The sequence below is a fragment of the Pipistrellus kuhlii genome, unplaced genomic scaffold, assembly GCF_014108245.1.
Source record: "Pipistrellus kuhlii isolate mPipKuh1 unplaced genomic scaffold, mPipKuh1.p scaffold_m20_p_1, whole genome shotgun sequence".
NCBI lineage: Eukaryota > Metazoa > Chordata > Mammalia > Chiroptera > Vespertilionidae > Pipistrellus > Pipistrellus kuhlii.
This window is the reverse complement of record NW_023425404.1, coordinates 264,595-283,250: the sequence shown is the minus strand read 5'-3', so window position 1 is coordinate 283,250 and position 18,656 is coordinate 264,595. Positions and strand designations below refer to the sequence as shown.

The window sequence follows — 18,656 nt, the reverse complement described above, 5'->3', positions numbered from 1 at the left end:
CCGGTCGCAGAGGCATATACATTGGTTGCGGGCACAGCCCCAGTGGGGGGTGTGCAAGAGGCAGCTGGTTGATCTTTCTCTTTCATGGACGTTTCTAGCTCTCTATCCCTCTCTCCTCCTCTCTGTAAAAAATCAATAAAATATATATTTAAAAAAATGACTCACGTTCTTCCAGAGAGACTCAGAAAAGACACCATGGGAATAACATTGGGATTACATACCACGTGAGGGACTTTGTCAAAGGGCTTTTTCGAAGAGGTGAAGAGCCTGCTCCAGCTGCCAACCACATCAGTGTTCTCTCCCCGCAGGAGAAGAAATCACCTGCTCCCGAGGCAAGCCCCACCTACAGACTTCACGTAGAGAACCTTCCACTCCTTCCTTTTTTTCAGTTTGGCTTTTCCTATGGGAGCATTCGGAGTGGATGAGAAAAGGAGACAGCTATGCAGGTAAAAAAAGAAGTTCGTCAAGCCAGGCAGAGTCTACGGCAAAGACCAGCAAAAGGAAAGCTGCCAGCAAGTTTCTGCAGACAGACAGACGCTTCCTCCCCGGATGACAAATGAGCGCCTGGTTGGGGCCAGGCCTCGGAGGCGGGCGGTGCCTGAGCAGCACAGATGCGCCTCCACGGCCAGGGAATGATGAATTAGCGACCGCTTATCAGGCGACGAGCAGAGCCAGCCGGCCAGCGGCTGCAAAGGCACCTTCAGGGCCAGCCCTGCAGACACTGGAAATGAAGTTTCGGCCAGAGATGAACACGCACCCATGTTACGAGCGAAAAGAGAGGCTTTAAGAGGGGCACAGAGTGCAGCGCTTTTATTTTAGACACATCCTCTCTGGTCGGCACTTTTTTTTTTTACCGGAAAGGCCACCTTGGGCCACTACACAGCGGAGGTGGCCGGACAGCAAAGAGCTGTTGAACACTGTTCACAATAGTTACCTTGGTGGCTGCACGCAGACAGAAGCTGCTGCAGGTGCAGTGTCTAAGGCTGCTTCATCCCAACAGGGTGACTTGGACGACAATAAGGTCAAGTCCAGCTTCTCTTAGAAAGATAGGAGAGCCCTAGCCAGTTTGGCTCAGTGGATAGAGCGTTGGCCTGTGGACTGAAGGGTCCCGGGTTCGATTCCAGGCAAGGACATGTACTTGGTTGTAGGCTTGATGCCTGTCCCTGGTCAGGGTGTGTGCAGGAGGCAACCAATGCATGTGTCTTTCTTACATCGATGCTTCTCTCTCTTCCACTCTCCCTTCCACTCTCTAAATATCAATGGGAAAATATCCTCAGGTGAGGAGTGAAGGAAGGAAGGAAGGAAGGGAGGGAGGGAGGGAGGGAGGGAGGGGGAGAAAAATGTGAGAAAGCACAATAAATAGCGTGGCTGGTGGCAGGGGGAGGGGGGGAGAGAGAGAGAGAAAGAGAGAACAGGGCCATAGAATGAGGTCTGGCAGAAGGCTGAGGAGGGGATAAGGAAATGGAGAGGAGAGAGTGATCACATACGCCTCCCAGAGCGGAATAACCACCTTGCAGAGCCTGTACAGACGTGTTCAGACAGGTCACCTCGCAGAGAGAATTTTTAAACAGATTTACCCGTATGGCCCCGGAAGGGACCTGTTTGTAAAGGAGCCCTATGTTGGTGCCAAATGTTCAGTCTCAGAGTTGGGAGGTTGCTCATTCTCTCGCACACAGATTGCTTTTTTTACCCCGACCTAATTTTTATCCCCACATTTTCCTTTCTCTGGTCTCCATCCAGTCTTTGTTTCTCTGATCTGAACAACGTTAGTCAGAGCATGGCTGCGTTAAGATGTGGTGAGTGAGATACCACGTTAGTCAGAGCATGGCTGCGTTAAGACGTGGTGAGTGAGATACCACGGCGGGTGCGGCAATGGGTGTGGCCAGACAGCTGGACCCCAGCAGCAGCAATGGCAGCAGAAGTAGGACTGTGCAGGGAGCGAAGATGACAGGTGGGAACAGCTTTCTCTTGTGCTGTGGCTTGACTGCACTTTAATTCACTCACTCACATACAAGTTGCAGCATGCAGCGTGCTCAACCAGGTTTCTTCCCACACCTGGGGAGGCACACCATTTTAGTAGGATACCAGCTATTCATGAACATGCCAGTCTTTTACAATTTCCTCCAGGTATGCTCATAGGTGGGTTTCTCTTCTTTTTAAAAAAAAAAATTTAAATTTTATTTATTATTTTTAAAAATATATTTTATTGATTTTTTACAGAGAGGAAGAAAGAGGGATAGTTAGAAACATCGATGACAGAGAATCATCGATCGGCTGCCTCTTGCATATCCCCTACTGGGGATGTGCCCGCAACCAAGGTACATGCCCTTGACTGGAATGGAACCCAGGACTTTTCAGTCCGCAGGCCGACGCTCTATCCACTGAGCCAAACCGGTTTTGTTTTTGTTTTTTTTTTTTAAATATTTTTATTAAATTATTATCTGTGTACATATTTTAACATTGGCCCCCCTCCAAGATATATATATATATATATATATATATATATATATATATATATATATATATATATTTTTTTTTTTAATTAAGGTCAGTAAACCTTTTAGGGATATTTTTAAAAATGCACTACTAAAGAATTACCATAACTTTACATATAACATAGCACCTTCTTAGTTCCCTTTAGATTCATCAAAGGAATGATAATTACTATATATTTAATTTCCCCTTTAACCAGTATTTGTAATTTAATCACATAGAATAGTACTGTAGTACCTCAAATAAACTGTTGTGAACAATCAAATGTCTACCACAGCAACAGGTCTCAAATGAGAATGATCACACGTCCATTCCTGTAAAATAGTGCACATTGTCACATGACCAGCCTCTTTGGAAGTTAAAAAGAAAACTGCAGCTAAGAATGTCAAGTTCCTCAATCTTACTGGATTTCAAAACAAAAGCAACAAAAATGATCATTTTCCAATCCATCTTCAAGCAGAAATGCCAGAAAACAAGTCTATACTACTCTGTTCAAACAATTGAAATTTCCTTTTCTAAGTCATGACATCTTTTTGTCCTGTTTTCATCCTTTTAAATACAGGACTTCAACGCATAAACGAAAAAGATAAAAACAAAAACAAAAACAAAAAACTGCTCAAGATGGGAAGGAACAAGAAGGAAAATGTTATATCCTCTTAGTGAAGAGGCAAATTGTGTAGAACTGCACAGATGGAAAATGTTACGCAATGGAACAGAATAATGGGAACAACATAATGCTAAGTATCACCCCGGTTTCCTGTGTCCGGAGGAAAGTTGCTGTTTTAAATGCTAACTCAACCCCTCATGTATTTCTCCTTGGGATTACCTAAGCAGCACTCTAACTAGAAAAACAGTAAGTACAATACATATCCTTCCACCTGTCCCCACAGAAATACAGTGAGAAAACGAGGCCTAATGATCAACCACCAGGAATCCTGTCTCTTAATCCAAGTCTCCTAAATATTAGCTCTTTACCACACGGTCATAAGCAATAATGGAAAGGAAGTGGTTGGCTATCAATACTATCTATTTTGGCCTGGTCGAATGGCTCAGTGGTTGAGCACCAACCTATCAACCAGGAGGTTCCATTCCTGGTCAGGGCACATGCCCAGGTTGTGCATTCGACCCCCAGTGTGGGGCGTGCAGGAGGCAGCCCATCGATGATTCTCTTTCATCATTAATGTTTCTCTCTCTCCCTCTCTCCCTTCCTGTCTGAAATCAATAAAAATATATACTAATAGTATATTAAAAAAAACAACACAGTACCTATTTTGCACTCATATGAAGAAGCCAAGACAGATATGTTTGGGAGCCACTTTAGTTTCTTAGTCCTTTTCGGTCCAATAGCAGCAGAATACAAAATACCTGCACCTGCTTAGCCCACAAGTTCATGGCCTAGCCCTAGAACACATGTGTCAAACACAAGGCCCGCGGGCCAAATCCGTCCCGCCAGGCCTTGCAATGTGGCCCGCACCACGCTGTCATCACTGCACTCCGCTGCATTTCCATCACAATGACAGTTTATGACTGTTCAGTAAACCATTCGGCCCGCGATTTAGGCTGGATTTTAGATTTTGGCCCCTTCTCTGATTGAGTTCGACACCCCTACCCTAGAAGGTGGACCACAGCCTTGGGAAAGAGAAGCTTCAAGGACTTCATTATGTAACAGGGAGCCAGGCACACACAAAAAAGGGCACAGAAAAAAAAAAATACAGAAAAGCCATGGGTAAGAAATGCTGAAGATGGCACTGAAATGAGGCAAAATGCATGTTCTCAAGGTGAAAATTGCTGCCTCTTGAAAATTCACAGAATTTAAGTAAATACTCCTAAGGAAACTATTCTAAGGAATGTCACAATTTAGAGTGAGGTCACTTAACAAGACAGAATAAAATATGGTGTTGTAGCGGCTATTTCCTTTTGGTAGATTATACTTAAAAATATTTACTTGATGCATATACTTCCTGTTATCTCAAGATTACTTTCCCACCCACTCTTTGAGTTTTATAATCACATTTAAGTTCTGAATTTCATCAGAGCCTGCAAGCTTCATTTTAGTGCAAAATAAAGGCATTGCATGATGGACACTCATGTGGGGGATATAATTAATTAAAGGCCAGAAATTAGGTGTTCATGTGCAAGGCATTTGAGGGGCCCAAGTAATATATTTTTAAGACTAATGTCCTGGTACACAGATTTGTGCACATTGAAAGGAAATTAATTAGAATATTTTAATATTGCTATTTGTCCTTTCTCTATAATAGAAGTGTCAACCAATTCATGATTGACAATGATAGATCAAAACATATGTGTGCGATATGTGCCAGCGAGAGATTTATATGTATCGCGCATGAGCAAATCAACTTAGCCTTTTATACAGATAAACTTGCTTAACTAGATCTGCTTTGTGAGTTAGCTTAACTTTTCTAGCCCAGTGAAGCATCCCAACTTCTCTTTCAGGTCATTGTCAGCACTACAGCAGTAAATATCAACATGAAGCAGATTATTATTGTAAATTATGCAGAGAACATAGCACTAAATATCAACATGAAGCAAATTATTATTGTAGATCATGCAGAGAGAACAAAGGGTAAAATATTTAACTGTAGCAGTGCTTGGCTATATTCTGTGCAGTGAGAAAACCTGAAGTCATTTTCAAGTTTTGCCATTTCTTACTTCTTTTCAGTCAATTTCTAAATTTTCTAAATCTCCATTTTTTTGGATAAAGAAAATAGGATTCTACCTATTTCCAGGACTTCTGTGAGGATCAAATGAGATGAGGCACGGGAAAATGCTTCACAAACATTTGGTTAAAGTGTGAAATGTTTGCACCTGGCTATAAAGCAAGTCAGGTTCCTGGCTGAAGAAACTCCAAGGAGCCTAGTTGTTAGGGAGAGGAAGCTGGGCATTATGTGACATCATTACCTGGTGTGATGTTTCTGGGCTGGCCTGGGCTGTGGGCCACATTTTGCACCATGGGGTCTTGGCAGTGTTGGCTGTGATTTGGTGGGGTGTCGCCCTGGGGTGGTGGTGGGACCTGTGTCCCGCTTTGGGGAAGTCGAGTGTTGGTTTGTGGGCACCAGGTCTGTGCTGCTGTTTATTTTTAAATGGCCAGTGCGTGTCATGGCAGCTCTTGCATTGAGTGTCTGCCCCCTGATGGTCTGTGCACGTCAGAGGTATCAGTCAGATGGATGGACACTTAGCCTTTTATATATATAGATATTTCATTATGTTACAATAAACCATCTAGGAGACGGTATTTTTGATATAGTGTAAATGGTATATCAGAACTTCCTTTTTCACTTAGATCTTAATAATCAAGTGTTCTAAGGCATGTATAGGGCTAATAATTTAGAAATTTTCACCATTTTGAGGTACCAGGATTTTAATAAATACAATAACAAGTGTTTGAAATGGAGGCAAAGCAAACAAGAAGACTAAATTGTAGACTTCTATAAACTATTTGAGAACATATTTTAAAAAATGATATATGAAAGGAATTCACTTATTTTAAAAAAGAAGCCACTGCTATCCTGGTTTCTTAAAAATAACAGCTTATATTTAAAATGTTGCCATTTATATAGTTCTTAAAGAAATTAGCAGTAATATAAAAAAATTAAAAGCAGTTTTTCATGGTTAAATTAATCTGCAACTCTAAGACAAACAAACATGTTGAAATTAACTAGGGAAACATGACTTTCTTTTCTAGGGGGTCGGCAGTTTATTATTTTACAGAGGTTTGGAAGAATTAGTAAATTTCAAAATAGTTAATTTAACTCAGTCAGCCATAGGATCTGGCACAGTAATTAGAAGAAACTGGTCTTTCAAAATTTCTTTCCTCTATTACTTTCCTTTTCTTAATCTTGCCTCTCACTGAGCTGGGATTTATGATGGCATGAAAGCTACATACTTTGGATAAAATAAAAAAGGGAAGGGGTGATGCGGTTCTATCTCCATAACTGTATAGAGAACTTAATGTATGCATTTGTTTTTCTTTTTTTTTAAAATAATTTTTATTGATTTTTTTACAGAGAGGAGGAGAGAGGGAGAGAGAGCTAGAAACATTGATGAGAGAGAATCATCAGTCAGCTGCCTCTTGCACACCCCCTACTGGGGATGTGCCCGCAACCAATGTACATGCCCTTGACCGGAATCGAACCTGGGACCTTTCAGTCCGCAGACCGACGCTCTACCACTGAGCCAAACCGGTTTTGGCACATTTGTTTTTCTTAGTTATATTTCTATTTTATTCCTAATACCAAAGGAGCCCTTCCATTTCACATTTTCATATGAAGTACTTTTTAGTTTGTTTTGGATGTGACTAAGTGGAAACTCTGTGAATTTTAAAGTGCATTTCACTGTACACGAACCACCTGCATCCAACTGAATGGCAGCAACCTGACACCAGAGGCGGCTCCCCGGTGCTTACAGCAGGGTGAGGACGAAGGCACAAGAGCCTCTACTCTGTTCTCTGAGCTCTTCTCAAAAGCCCGTCCTCGATTATTCAGTTGACGGATTACCCTTCTCTTTCCTTCCTCTGCCTGACGCTCTGCCCATTTCGTTTTCCGCCGAGTCCTCCAGAGGAGACAGCAAGAGAAAGAAAGAAAAATGAAACCCATTCATTTTCAATGTTCACAATGAGTCAGTTCCATCATCAATCATTAGGGAATACTGACCATGTTTCTGGATCATTTTCCTTTAGCAACAAAATTCTTTTAGTCTATACTTTACAACTAGCTTTGCCTATGAGAATGCAGTTTAAAAAAATACTTAAAGAGCTAACTTACACATTTCCAAAAATAGTCAACATAACTATAGACATAAATGGACATTCTCTTAATTATTATAAACCTGTGCCTGATGGAACCACATTTTGTGCATTAGCTCTATTTGGTAATAATTCGTGAAAGACCTTCCATCATTACTCGGAATGACCACAAGCTGGGGGTACAGTTGATTCGGTAAGAATTATGTAGTCAGTTGGGCCACTGAAAAGTATTAAAAGCTATTTCCAATAACCATTGTGGACAAAAATGTGAACAAGGTAATACAATATTTTGAAAATATTTTAATATTTGCCATTTTTTGTTGCTTGTGCTAATAATATATACATTGATTTAGCAATAAATATACTACTGTTACATGGAGTGCAATATTTTTAGTATTCATAATTGGTTGAAATTAATGCTGCATTATTGAGACAAATGAATACAAATGAATAAATAAATATCACACCCAAATTCCAAACTAACGCTCCAGAGGTTATCATGAACAAAAACGAAAAGAAATGTGTTGGGATTTATCTTTTTAAGCATGATTCCTGTAAACATGGCCAAGATCACCTTTCTCAGTCCTAACATTCCGAGGGATAGCTTTAAAAGAAAACAGAACATACAAATCCGACCACATCTTTTTTTTGCATAGGAAATAAATTAATCGTATTTGTAAATGCAGCAATCTCTTCATCACAAAGCACTTGTTTTGTGTATGAATTCAGAACTTTTGAGCAATAAAAGTGCTCCGCATAAGTTTATAAAATATGCTTTCTGGATTTGAAATTGAACAGGAAAATTTCCAAACAAGCCATAGTTATGATTCTGAAATACGATGTACATGATATCCGGCCACAGGAGGAAGTGCCTCACTGCGGACAACACAGTGTACAAGTAGAAAGCACAGTGCTGAGCAGAACTTCCCTGTCGCTTCTCCTCACATCGGTGCCTGGGAGGCTGAGGGAGCCGCGATGCCTCATGCTGCTTGTTGCAAACAAGGAAGAGGGGGGGGCGGGGGGTGAGGACAAATTTAAAGTAGAGAATGGAAAAGAAAAAATGGCAAAAATACAGTACATATGCTTTAACCAGTGCACTCTATAAAACAGTTCGCTTTATTCATAATCTTTTATAAAGTGCAATGTTACCTAAAACAGAGACATGTACCTTAATGGCTCGCAATACCACTGACCAAACTGCCGGGACAGAGCAGTGCAGAGGGAGACACACGGAGCTGAGCATGCACTCAGATGGGCCCCGAAGGCAGAGCCTTATAGCTTTTCTTGTACTTTTTGAAAAAGATGATTAGTAGGTTATCATCATATGTAACCACAAAATAAAAACAATAAGTTAAAGTCCTCGCTCAGAAATAAGTATATGCTGCACATAAAATTCATTACAGACTCTTTTTTAAAACAGACATTTTTTTCCCTCTGATAAATTCCTGCTGAAAGGGTGCAAATCTCTTAAAAAGCCCACATTATCCACAAGGCAAAGCGGAAGGTGTCGCCACAGTAGAAGCAAATTGCCGGCAGACAGCTGAGAGGCCTGTGACTACTCTGCAGGCAGTTCGAATCCGGCCAGCCCCTGACTGCATCCGAGGGGCCTCTGCTCCTTCCAGCCCGTCCTGCCGGCACCAGGTAAGCCGCTAAACCGTGTGACTTGTGCTTCGTTCACAGTAACATTGTCTGTCCAGTGCGTCAGGACAAGGATAACCAACGGGTTTTCCTGAAAACATTTCCCAGGAGGCAGATTCCAATGAGACCAGTGGGACTTGTTTTTCTGTTTGGTTGGTGGTTTTTGTTTTTTTGTGTGTTTTTTTTGGCTCATTCAGGATAATTTATTTTCTTAAAGTAGACAAGCTTTGCCTTTGATGGAACATCGCCTCGGGCACTGCCGAGGGCGTGAAGGTGCCAGGCTCCGGGGCGCAGCCCTCCCGTTCCCGGGCCGTTCAGTCCGAGATCTGGAAGAGGGGCTCGGGGTTACTGCTGTCGGCGGGGTTGCCGGGCTGCAGGGCCTTCGTGGGGGTGGTTTTGCCGTGGGAGTGGGAGGACGAGGAGTGGGAGCTCTCGCTGGAGCTGCTGCGCGTCTCCGTGCTGGTGCTGGTCTTCTTCATCTTCCTCCTCTTAGCCAGGGGGGCCTTGTCCACATTCTGAAGGCAAAACCCCTCTCTCTTGTACTTGTTGAAGGCCTAGGGGAGAGAAACAAGGGAACCCTGATAAGGCACAGGATGGAAGGTTCCTTGGCAATGATGACCTACAGCGGGAGGCGACTCTGGTTGTCAACCAACAGCTCCAAGGTGCTTGGGAACAAAGTCCTGAAACCACCACGGTATCCAAACCTCCTGCGGGGTCCAGAGTTCACGGGGTGACGGCTGAGGATGCTGCTTAAACCAAGCCAGCCTGGCTGTCCGGGAGCCATGACTCTCATACATCGTTTGAAGAAGTTAGCGCTACCTCTCAGTAAGAAATACTGACTGGCTGGAAATTCCTGAAGACTAGCAGCAACCCAACATTCCCCTCCACACCCCACCCCTGCCACCCCCGTCACTCTACTAGCTCCATGTCTGAGATTTAAAATCCTGACCACAAAGTCCCAACGCAAAACAGGCTTAATCCATTGTGGGCCCCTGAGCTCCACTTCTAAGTCAATGCAATTGGCCAGCTAATCTACAGACAGGAGATCAAGGCTACGCACCGCAGGCCGGCGTTAGTGGGTGGGCAGCCTGACTTCCCTTTTCTTAGCCTCAAGCTCTGGCTCTGCTGCAGTTGCCCCTGACAACCTTGCATCACGTCACTGAGAAGACATGGATCACCTGCTACAAATTCTTGCAGTTAAGTCTCTTTATACCTCAGCATATCCTAGTTCATTAACTTTTAAATCAATGTCTGCAGCTGAAGGGGAAGCGCTATCCCTCCTTTCTCAAGAGAATCCCTTCCGAGGTAACGGTATTTCTCCTTCACTCGTTTACCCCTTAGACAGCTATCTGAATGGGTTTGCATCTGCCAGACGCGGCTGTGCGGCTCCTGCAATGCAGGCTCAGCTTTCAAACACAATCAGTGCGGTATGCCGCGAACCCACTTCTCACCCCTCGTGGTCTCTAGAATACAGGAGGCCCAAAACGGTTGCTGAATGAACCAATTTTCACAAGTGCCTTAGTTCCTAGTGCTCATTTATTGTTTTAAAAGCAAATGATTCTGAAGAAAGTCCTAGTACCATTGTTTCCCCGAAAATAAGACATCCTCTGAAAATAAGACCTAGCGCATGGAAAGATAATACATCCCCTGAAAATAAGACCTAGCGCAACTTTGGGAGAAAAAATTAATATAAGACACTGTCTTATTTTCAGGGAAACAGGGTAGTAGGTAGTACACTGTTTTCATCACCTACAGGAAATCTTCAGCTATTCTAATACTGCCCACTGCCCGATCTCACACCCTCATTCCACACGTCTGGGAAGGGCACTGTGGGTTCGCAGGGACCCTGGTCCCAGGCACTTGCTGCTTGTGTGTGTGTTTGTATCCTGACATTAAAAGAACTCCTGCAGAGACCGGTTTGGCTCAATGAATAGAGCGTCGGCTTGGGAACTGAAGGGTCCCGGGTTTGATTCCGGTCAAGGGCATGTACCTTGGTTGCGGGCATATCCCCAGTAGGGGGTGTGCAAGAGGCAGCTGATTGATGACTCTCTCTCATCGATGTTTCTAACTCTCTCCCCCTTCCTCTCTGTACAAAATCAATAAAATATTAAAAAAAAAAAAAGAACTCTTATTTCTTATGTTAACTGTTATCACTCAGAGTACGTCTCGGAGGTTGCTGGGTATCTGATTCCTTTCAAACCCCGCACCGCGGGGCACAGGCCCTTACGTGGAAGGTGGCCTTCACACAGGTGTGCACGGTGGCTCCTGAGGACCCCAGGATGTCGGGAGTCATCAGAGGGTTGGAGGACAGCTGGCTGCCGTCCTGGAGCCATTCATTGTACCTCAGGTCAGACATTTTAAGTCTTTTATTTGGATCGACTGTGAGAAGTCCTGTGGGAATAAACAAGACATTTTTTATTTTGTGACTCGCCATTTCAAACAGTTTAAAATCAACCTCAGATATAAATCTCAATTATGTTCACATGACATGATGGTTTCTGTGAGGCTTCAACCTCCTATAAAAATAATCACCCTTTCATATGCTCTTCAATGCCCTGGTGAGCACTGGGTGCTAATGAGCAAGCCCACAACAGCCTATTTCTAGCAGGCTGTGGGCTAACCGACTTCAATCAGGAGAAAATAGCTCAATGTGGAGGTGCCAGACAGATGCTGGTGGACCCAGGTGCTAGTTCCTGTGGAGACGGTGGGCAGGATTACTGAGGGAGAATGTTCTGGTAAGAAGAAATGGCACAATACAGCAGCCCGGAACCCTTTTAGAACAATGGACTCCTTGAGTAATGAACAAATATATGTGTAATGGCATGACTCCTTCAATCTCTGCACAGCACATTAAGGAAACTTTACGTTATAGATTCTTACCTTGGATCAAATCTTTAGCCTCTTGGGATACATTCTTCCAGGCTTCTCCTTCAAAGGAGAAATCTCCCTTTTTGATTTTCTTCATGATTTCTACTGCACTGGTGCATGTCAAACTTTTGTCATGAGATTGGAATGGAACTTGCCCAGACAACATAGTATACTATCGAGAAAAAAAGAAACAAAGAATGTTTCAACAGTTTATTATGATTGGAATTATTGGGTTTAAAAGATTATGTGGCTTCTATTGCTGAAACAAGCAATACCTTTCAAAGACTTGTAAATAAAGAGGAACGGCTTATTATGACATCAAGATTTACAACCATTTGTCTATAATAATAAAAGCGTAATATGCTAATTAGACGTGACGTCCTTCTGGATGACCTTCCAGACGAAGCCAGGTCCTGGGTACCTGCTGGCAGCCGGAGGGAAGCCTGGGTCCCGGGGGCCAGAGGGAAGCTGGTGCTGGCAGCCGGGGGAAGGAAGGCCTACTCTTGCATGACTTTTGTGCACTGGGCCTGTAGTATGACTATATCCAGAACAAGAATGAAAAAGGGGTTCTGTGAAAAAGAGTGTGTTAAGGTTAACAGAAAATTTAAAGACAGCAGAACCCTGAATAACTATTTTTTCTATCCAATTCCATATCCTTTCCTTAGGATATTAACTATGGATAGGAACTTTAAAAAATTTTTATTTGGCCTTCTTTAGTTTGTTTGTAATTATCCCAATTTTAATTTTATTTTTCTCCCTGTTGGGTTAAATGGGATCAACTCTCTACAGTCACCTTATTTCACTGCAGCCATGTTCGAAATTTTACATGAAAGGTAAAAAGTCAACAGAGCCCTGGCCGCATAGCTCAGCTGGTTAGAGCACTGTGGATTGATGCCCGGTCAGGACACATACAAGCACCAACCAATGAATGCGTGAAAAGTGGAACAACAAATTGATGTCTCTCTCTAAATAAATAAATATGAATGAATAAAATAAAAAGTCAACAGGAAGACCAAAAAGCTAAGGCTGGTCTTTGTAGCAGAGATTTTTGAAAGGTGATCCTTAAACTTCTTGGAGGTCTGCTCTCAGCTTGCTGAGTGACGTACAGGCTCTCAGGGTGAAGGGAGCTGCAGAGGGCGGTGGGTGGGTTGGTGGTTAGGTAGTCACCATGTCTGTGTGCAGATCAGAGAACCTCGTGGTGAGAAGGGTGGTGGAGTCAGTTGGTTGGGAGGGATACTAACAGCAGAGCCCTAAGTAGGAGGCATGGAGCTCCAGAGGCTCCAAGCAACTAGGTGCAACAGCCTTTTTCCTGCCCTGGTCATCTGACAAGCTAACACATCCTCATGATGGCAAGGATGGTGAAGCAGTTCTGACACGCTGGCTCTCAAGAAAGATGGAAACTCCCAGGCAGGGTGATAAATCTCTCTATATAAAAGCCTAAGCATCTAAGCAATAGCTATGACGCAAAATGACCACCAGGAGGCAGAAGCTCCAACCAGTAGCAATGACACGCACTGACAACCAGGAGGCAGGCACTCAATGCAGGAGCTGCCAAGCTGTGGTGACTTGGCAGCTGTGGTTCTTGAGTGACGCAACCGGAACTAGAGAGGAAGGAGCCCAATTCCAGGTGTGTCACCTGAGAATTGCCCTCTCACAATCCAGGACCCCTTGGGAAATATCGGAGAGCCAGTTTCGGCCCCATCCCCACAGGCTAGACTGAGGGACTCCACTGGTGCACGAATCCATACACCGAGCCTCTAGTTTAACATAAAAAGGAAAACAAAGAGATACAGCCAGGTAAGCATTCAACACAACCCATGTAAGAAGAATGGGTGATGTGTGACCAAGACCCAGACCCAGAGAAGAAGCTTGACCCTCTGAGGTTGTTACCTGAGACAAGGGGGCTTTGGGCGAATTTGGACTTTCTGAAAAAAGAAAAAGGAAAAAAAAAGCTGTGCCTGAGAAGGAAAAAAACTACACTCATGAGATTGGAGAGTTTGAAAATATAATACAAGAAGAAAACACCTGTTTCTAATTTTAAGCTATATAGTAAGAAAAATATTTGTTCTAGGAGGGAAATGCTAGGACATCTGTAGAACAAAGACAAACAACTTTAAAAAAAAAATCAAAACTTCCTAAAGCTTTGGTATGGAAGGAAGGCTACAACTGGATCAGACTGACCTGGGGCCCACAGGTTAGGAGAAACTGCCCAACATCCCTCTCATAGTCTCCTAACTGACACCAAGATCTCTACTGCCCCCTTCTGACTCCTATCCGTTATCCTTCCTGCAGACACAGAGTTAACAGGTAAGCAGTGGAATCCCTTCCAGCACAGCCCTATGCAAACTCCTTCCTGGCTTCCCACACCTTCCCCTGGGCCTGGGCCTCCTCAGTTCCCAGGCTCCACCCCGACTTTTCCTTACGGACAGTTCTTCCGCCTCCCTGACTTGGCACAAGCTACACGTCTCCTTAGATCACCACTTGCTTTCTTCAGCTAGCAAAGTCTGCTCCCCACCCCCATCTAACTAGGGGCTCTGTCCTCTGTCATCATTCTCACAGAGAGAAGACACAGAGGAGAGAATGAGTGTTACAGTCAGATGGACCTGGCTTCAAACAAGTGCTTATTTCCCAGCTCGGGAAGATCAGTTAACCTCTCAGACCAGTTCTTCACCTACAGAGTAAAATAACAAGATCAAGCCATCCATTGCGCTTGGTAAGAAGCAGCAGCCTGCTCAGTCACACCCACTCTCCATCCCAGGCTCGCTGCTAACCCTTCCTCCTCTCTCTGGCAACAGGGACCCCATGACCTTTGGGAAAGGGGGAGACATGCAGTTTTCAAGCCCCTTTGTGGTCTGCTTTCTAGGTCACTGCTGGCACCAACCACCTGAGCCTGGATTCCCCAAAAAGCAGAGTCTGAAGCAAAAGCTTATACACAATTACGTTACTAAGGAACACAGGCTGTGAGGAGGAGGAATTGAGCACAGGAACGGTGCAAACACAGAGGAACTGCCGCCGTGGCTAAGATGGGCCAGCAGGGACCAGATGCCGTGCTGATGGGGTACACATCACGTCAGCTGATGGCGCTGATAAGCACCTATTGACCTGGTCAATGGATTCTTCTTCATTCCTTTCAACAGGAAAGGTCAAAGCAGAAAGTGCTCACATGGCATGGACAGCACTCACTCTTGCCCAAGAGCTATACTGACTTTCCTGCTCTGCTGTAACGGTCTGCGGGGGCTCCATCATCTTGACACTCGAGAGAAGCCATGATGGTTCTCTGTATTGTTATCCTCATTACATGAGGTCCATGGGCAGAAACTAGCAGGTATCCTACTAGTGCCCTACACATATGCGTGCCAGAGGGTGGAGATAAACTACAAACATCCGAGGACTGTCACCTGGGGAAGGGTTTAGAGCCAGTGGTCAGGGCACAGACATTCCCCTCTGAAAGTCGGCTGCGGCACCTTGACCCCGTAGGAGAGCAACACAGAGCTCAGTGGGCTTCCCTGGGTCTGGGTGGAGGCATATATTGCAGCTGAGAAGATGGCTCCAATCATTTTGTCAGGCGACTTGGAAGGCTACCAGTTTAAGTGAGACCCAGAGTAAAGAAGGTGTTGTTGCAAGTGCAAGCTGTAATACAACCCCTCCTGCCACTTTGGCTGCAGGATTTGGTAGACTTGATGCTAGAGTATCTGTGAAAGAGGCTCCAGCAACTCCACTGAAGAGCTGCAGAGCAGGCCAGAAGGGTTCTGTGCAAGGCCACGCCCTCTACGACTATTCTCTGAAAACAGATCCCCTGAAGCACGTAGGAAAGAGGTAGGACTATTCCCTGGCAAGTGGAATGAGGGAACAGGAGACAAAACAGTTAAATAAGGCTGAGCAATTAACAGCCTGCTAATACATGGCAAGATCTTATCTTCCCTAACCAAAGACACCTAGGAGCAAACAGTTTATACCTCTCCTCCCCAATCAGACAGTGAGTAGCTTAGATCACCCTGATCAGGAAGAGAGATCACAGAGACCCAGTTGGTGCCACTGGTGCCAGCCAAACCTCAGAATGGACAAAGTCAGGGGAATAAATATCAAAAAAGCCCAGTTAGAGACAGACAGATCCCAGATAAAAATAGAGCAGTGAAGCTGACCAGAAAAGGATCGCTACTCCTATACATGCTCATTTTGATGCGTCAGACACACCTGGCAAAGGACACACCTGGCAAACTACTGAATATTTTGCTGAGACCCTCCCCTGAGAACTTCCCTAAATTCTCACCTTTAGAAAAGAGATGAGAACCCTCAAGACAAAGGACCCTGTGTGTACCCCTTTCCTCAGGTGTACAGCTGCTTTCTTCCTCATAAACTCTAAGGTCCCCATGAGACTTGCAACCAGGGAAGCAGCAGGCAGCAGCAGCTCATCCCGTCCTACATTTTCTAAAGACTGTGTCATACACTGAGTGTGTGTGTCTCCAAAATTCATACATTGAAGACCCAACCCTCAGTGTGACTGTATTTAGAGAAAGGGCTATATGGACGTAATTTAAGTTAAATGAGGTCCTGGGTGGGGTTCTGACTGAACAGGAATAGTGTCTTTTCCAACAGACGCACCCAGAGCTTGTTCACTCTCCCCGAGAATGAGAGGAAAGGGTATGTAAGGATACCACCATGCTGGCCCCTGGACAGTGCACTTGGCAACCTTAGAACTGTGAGAAAATAAGTGTCGTCTGCAGTACTTTGCTATGGCAGCCTTGAGCAGATGAGGCAGGGGGTAAGCTCTACGCTAATTAACGTCCTGCACACCCATGAGGTAGAACTGGGTTGCAATCAAAGCCACATGATACTATGTAATGCACCTTCCTGAAGTATTTGTCTTAGTCAGTGGAGGTAATAGAAATTATTTTCATATTAAAATATCCACATCCATGTTTGATGGATGCAACATGCAAAAGGACCATAGCTTTCTAATGCAAATCAGGAGACTACAAGGAAGCTTTGGGCTTGCTATGGGATAATTCAGGCTTTGTCTCAGATCTGCTGGAGATATGCATTCATTTATATGGAAATGTTTGCAAAGCACTCTTTTTTCTTGACAATTTAATGCAGGTGTTCACTTTCTTTTTCATCTGTTTCATTATGCATCTCTAAAAGGCAAGGATTTTTAAAAACCACAATCATACCACCATTATCTACTTAAAAGAATTAGCAGTAATTCCTTTGTATAATTCCATATTCAAATTTCTCCAATTATGTTATATGTCCTGTATATTATAATCACATCTGTATGAGTTAGTTTTAGGTTGAATTTAATAAATAGGATTGAAATTAAAATTTGCTTGAATCAGAATTCAAGTAAAATGCAAACACTGTTTCTTAAATGTCTTCTATTGTTGAAAGTATTACAGATGTCCCTTTATTTAAAAAAATATATATATTTTATTGATTTTTTACAGAGAGGAAGAGAGAGGGATAGAGAGTTAGAAACATCGATGAGAATCATCAATCAGCTGCCTCTTGCACACCCCCTACTGGGAATGTGCCCGCAACCAAGGTACATGCCCTTGACCGGAATCGAACCTGGGACCCTACAGTCCACAGGCTGACGCTCTATCCACTGAGCCAAACTGGTTTCGGCCAGATGTCACCTTTTTAAAGTATCATTTTAACCTATAGGCTCCCACGCTATTTTTTCTTATAATTTATTTGCTGGAGAAACTGGGTTGTGTGTCCTGTGGCCTGCACACAGTCTGGATCTGGTGACTGCTTCCCTGTGGCATCACTTCTCTGTCCCGTTTCTCTTAAAAACCTGTGAGATCTAGAGAGAAGCTGGGCTTCTGTCTGTACCATCACACCAAGTTGTTTCCATGGAAACAGCATTCAGAAGCTCTAAGATGATATTTTAGAACCATAAAAAGGATGATGGTTTAATTGGCTTATATTTAAAGTAAGGGTTCTTTAACAGGGGATAATCTTATATTATTACAAAAAATGAAAACCTCTTTTTTATTTAGACATATTTTTTCAGGAGAGTGCTACTCATGTTGAAGTCCCTAAATAAAACTCTCAAGTCTATAGAAGCTAGTTGTTTATTTTTATTTTAAAAATATGATTCATAAATTTTAGTTTGAAAATTATAGAGATGACTTAGAATTACTGAAATAAAAACCCTATGAAACTTCAACTAAAAGAGGACCCATCCTGCAGGGACACCTGGTTAGCCATTAGGGGAAAGCAAGCTGACACCAAAATAAACCCCAGATGGCGTGCTGGTTAACGTGCAAAAATAAAATAGAATTCTAGAGGGAAATTTAGGAGGATATTTTTATAATCTTGAGTTGGGGTAGAGTGACAATCTGAATCAGAGCAGGTTCCATAAAACAACAGACTGACATATCTTACTACATAGAAATAAAAAAACAAAAACCCTTTTCTATTTAAATCTCTCTGAAAACAAAATTAAAATCCCATATTACTCTAAACAAAGTTGTGGAACAAAGGACAAACCAGAAAAACATTTCCAATATTAATGGCAGACAAGATTAAAATCCTTAACAGAGCTTTCAAGTCCAGTAAGAAAAATTCCCCACAGGAAAGTAGGTAAAACTCACACACAGCAACTCCTAAAGGAAAAGTACAAATGTCCAGATACACGAAAAGATGCTGAGACAATATTCATCAGAGGAACGCATGCAAATGACAACAGCAGGAAGCGATTTAAGACTGACATTGATAGTCTCCCATGTATTTGCCTATAGTTCGGGGAAGGTACGGAAAACCTACAAGGAAATCCAGGCATAGATTTCAAAGTAAAGATGTGTATACCCTTCTCCTAGAAATCTATTCTAAACAAATGGTGAGACGAATGTAAGCACAGATATAAACAATATTCATGTGTATCGTT

The 18,656-nt window shown here is 43.3% G+C and overlaps 1 protein-coding gene across 10 annotated transcripts in view; it reads right to left on the bottom strand.

The window, feature by feature from the left end:
- Nucleotides 1–7,538: 7,538 nt before the first annotated feature.
- RPS6KA5 (ribosomal protein S6 kinase A5) overlaps nt 7,539–18,656 on the bottom strand; it is a 116,343-nt gene continuing 105,225 nt past the window's right edge. For all 10 annotated transcript variants that reach the window (XM_036427835.2, XM_036427912.2, XM_045572574.1 and 7 more), the window contains 3 exons: nt 11,777–11,936; nt 11,124–11,287; nt 7,539–9,450 (listed from right to left, as the gene is read on the bottom strand). In XM_036427835.2, coding sequence (XP_036283728.1) covers nt 9,211–9,450; nt 11,124–11,287; nt 11,777–11,936 — 564 coding nt within the window. In that variant the 3' untranslated portion in view covers nt 7,539–9,210. The remainder of the gene's footprint in view (nt 9,451–11,123; nt 11,288–11,776; nt 11,937–18,656) is intronic.